The sequence below is a fragment of the Monoraphidium neglectum genome, assembly GCF_000611645.1.
Source record: "Monoraphidium neglectum strain SAG 48.87 unplaced genomic scaffold scaffold05404, whole genome shotgun sequence".
NCBI lineage: Eukaryota > Viridiplantae > Chlorophyta > Chlorophyceae > Sphaeropleales > Selenastraceae > Monoraphidium > Monoraphidium neglectum.
Window position 1 is genome coordinate 475 of NW_014008226.1, and position 2,758 is coordinate 3,232.

The 2,758-nt window shown below is 71.7% G+C and overlaps 3 protein-coding genes across 3 annotated transcripts; 1 reads left to right on the plus strand and 2 right to left on the minus strand.

The window, feature by feature from the left end:
- Positions 1-712: 712 nt before the first annotated feature.
- MNEG_15522 (hypothetical protein) lies at positions 713-964 on the minus strand (the record flags this gene model as incomplete). The annotated part of the gene is made up of 1 exon (XM_014036005.1): positions 713-964. A coding segment is annotated over one exon (252 nt), but the record flags the coding sequence as incomplete, so codon positions are not given.
- A 449-nt stretch (positions 965-1,413) lies between these two features.
- MNEG_15523 (hypothetical protein) lies at positions 1,414-2,244 on the plus strand (the record flags this gene model as incomplete). The annotated part of the gene is made up of 2 exons (XM_014036006.1): positions 1,414-1,500; positions 1,996-2,244. 2 exons carry the CDS (start codon positions 1,414-1,416, stop codon positions 2,242-2,244), a joined length of 336 nt encoding a protein of 111 aa, XP_013891460.1.
- A 78-nt stretch (positions 2,245-2,322) lies between these two features.
- MNEG_15524 (hypothetical protein) lies at positions 2,323-2,659 on the minus strand (the record flags this gene model as incomplete). Its single annotated transcript, XM_014036007.1, has 1 exon — positions 2,323-2,659. A coding segment is annotated over one exon (337 nt), but the record flags the coding sequence as incomplete, so codon positions are not given.
- Between the last annotated feature and the right edge of the window lie 99 nt (positions 2,660-2,758).

The following is a 2,758-nucleotide window of genomic DNA, read 5'->3' on the forward strand; positions in this document are numbered from 1 at the left end:
CGCGATCAGGGGCCCCGCTGCCGACACCATACCCGGGCTCCCGCCGCCGCGCTCCCCGCAGAAGCTGGCGACCGTGCGCAGAGCGAGGCTCGCCAGCCGGACCGTCGCCGCAGGCGCGCCCGGCGCGTCGGCGGTGGCGGCGGCGGCGGCGCCGCCGTCGCGGCCGCTCTGAGGCCCGCATAACTCGTCCGCGCAGCGAAGGAGGACTTGCGAAAGGCCAGAAAGCACGCCCCCGCGCTGCTGCATCACCGCTGCGCGGCGGGGCCAGGGCACCCAGGTGGTCACGACCCAGACGGCCGCGGCGGCCGCGCACGAGTCGGGCCCGCCCGCCCAGCTGGTGTCGTGGGGTCCGTCCTCCGCCACAAACGCGCAGAGCGCCTCGAAGGCGCCGGGTTCGCGCGCGATCAGCTGAAGCGCGGGGGCATCTGTCGCGGCGCACCCCGCGGCGGCGGCGAGGGCGCGGCGCGCCCAGCGGCGCGTCCGCTCGTCGGGGTCGCCCGAGAGATGGACCAGGTGCGTCAAGACGCCGGGGCGGCCGAGAATCTGCGGGTTAGGCCAGGCGCGGCGGACAGGAGGGTCGCATGCGGCGTGCGGCGGCCGCTGTTTGCGCCCGAAGCGCGCCGCCCTTAGGCAACGCTGGCCTGTGGGGACGCTGGTATTGCTGCCGCGTGGCAGAAAGCGGGTCCCAGGAGGCGGCCTGCTGGCCGCGCACCTGTTGCAGACGGCGGGGGCTGGTTTTGACCGCGGCGGCGACGGCCGCGGCCGCGGCGCACGCCGCGCCGCCGCCTGTGGAGAGCATCTGCTGGAGCGCCTCGAGCGCGGCGCGAGACAGCGGGCCCCCGTTGGCGCTGGCGGATTCGAATATTTCATCCGCATCCACGGCTGCGAAGCACATTGGGGACCCTGCAAAGTGCTGCTCGAGGGCGGCGAGGCGGAGCACGACGTCCGACACGCTGGGTGCCATGCCGCCGGGCAACGCTGGCCGCGGCTCGAGCTGCGCAGCACAGCTGCTGATAGCTGTCAGCGGCGGCGCCGTGCGCTGACCCAACAAGCTCCCGTTCTCACTGAATAATATGTGATTAACAGTGTCCCAAACCTCTGCGTTCACGGTGAGATACTTGCGTACAGCACGACGCGCGGCTAGATCATAGATCTGATCCTGTGACAGTGTTCGCAAATACAGGAGTGTTGCACGGAGGAATTTATGACTATCAATCAGGGAAGCCGGCTTTGCAGAATATAGTTTGGCGCGGAGTCAGCTGCCTGGTCCTGACGGCGTTCCCCAGGGTGGCGCTGTGCCGCCCGCCCGCCAGGGTGGTGCTGTGCCTTCGCAGCAGCATGCAGCCATCCTGAAGCGGAGCAGCAGCGATCTGCCGTGAGATCTTCAGTCAAAACCGCGCAAGCCAGCCTGCCATGGGCTTCGTGCGCGCCGCGTCGCCCGAGGCGCCGCCAAATGACGGCGGCGGCGAGGGGCCGCATGCGGGCCTGGCGGCCGTCCAGGTGTTCGCCCCGAAACGGCAGACCGATGGCGCCGCGGCGGCCGCGCCGCCGCGCAGCACCGCGCTCGTCGACAGGCTGCTGCAGAGAGCAGAGGAGCGCAAGCAAAAGCGCGGCGCGGCCGGGTGCGCCCCGCACCTTCATCAACCACGCGCCGCCCCTTCACATGCGTGCTCACACGCCCTGTGCCGCTGGCTGCATGGCCGCTGAACGCGTCCGCCCCCTCCCCCGCAGCCTGGATTAGGCGCCGGCTCGATTATCTTCTGCATCTGTGCCTGGGCCATGCGCCATGCCCTCACCCCCCAATTAACACCTGCCCTGCTCCACTCCCCTGCACACCCTTTTCGCCTCCCCATGAGTCCCCAGGCCCACGGCCCAGCTGGGCTTGAAGCGTAGCCCGTCGCCAGACGCCCCACCCACGCGCCGCCGGGCATCCCCAACATACGGACGCTACAACGCCGGCGCCGGCGGCGCCGACGGTTCCCCGGGGCCGAGCAGGAACAGGAGCAGGAGCAGGAGCAGGAGCAGGAGCAGGAGCAGGAGCAGGAGCAGGAGCAGGAGCAGGAGCCGCTCTCGCAGCCGCGGGCGCGGCAGCGGGCATCGAGGGAGCCCGAGCAGGAGCCGGAGCAGGAGCAAATGCAGGAGCAGGAGCAGGAGACGGCGTCGCAGCGGGGGCTTGACAAGGGGCAGCAGAAGCAGGAGCAGGAGCAGGAGCAGGAGCAGGAGCAGGAGCAAGGACAGGAGTAGGGGCAGGGACAGGGGCGCAAAAGCAGATTCGGCCGAAGAAAAGCGGCGCGGGCGCAGCGGGAGCCGGGGGCGCAGCGATCACAGGAAGGCCAGCCGCAGCAGGGACAGCCGCGGCGACCGGCGCCGCCGCAGCAAGCGGCAGGGCGAAAGCAGGGAACGCCATCGCAGGCGCAGCAGGAGCAGGGGCAGGGGGAGGGACAGGCACCGCGGCGATAGCAGCAGCCGCAGCCGCGGCACCAGCGGCGGCGACCGGCGCCGCCGGCACAGCGAACGACGCAGCAGGAGCAGGGGCAGGCGGGACGGCGGGCGCAGCCGCCGGAGCGGCAGCCGCAGCCGCAGCGGCAGCAGAGGCGGCGGCGGCCGCAGGCGCAGTCCACGGAGAAGCAGGAGCGTGGAGGCGCATGGGCGTCGTAGCCTGGGGCGCAACGGCGGCGGCAGCGGCAGCGCACGGGCAGCTGCAGGGTACCCAGATGCGGCACCGCCTCTGCGCCTGCCTTTCAAAGCTGGGCTGGGA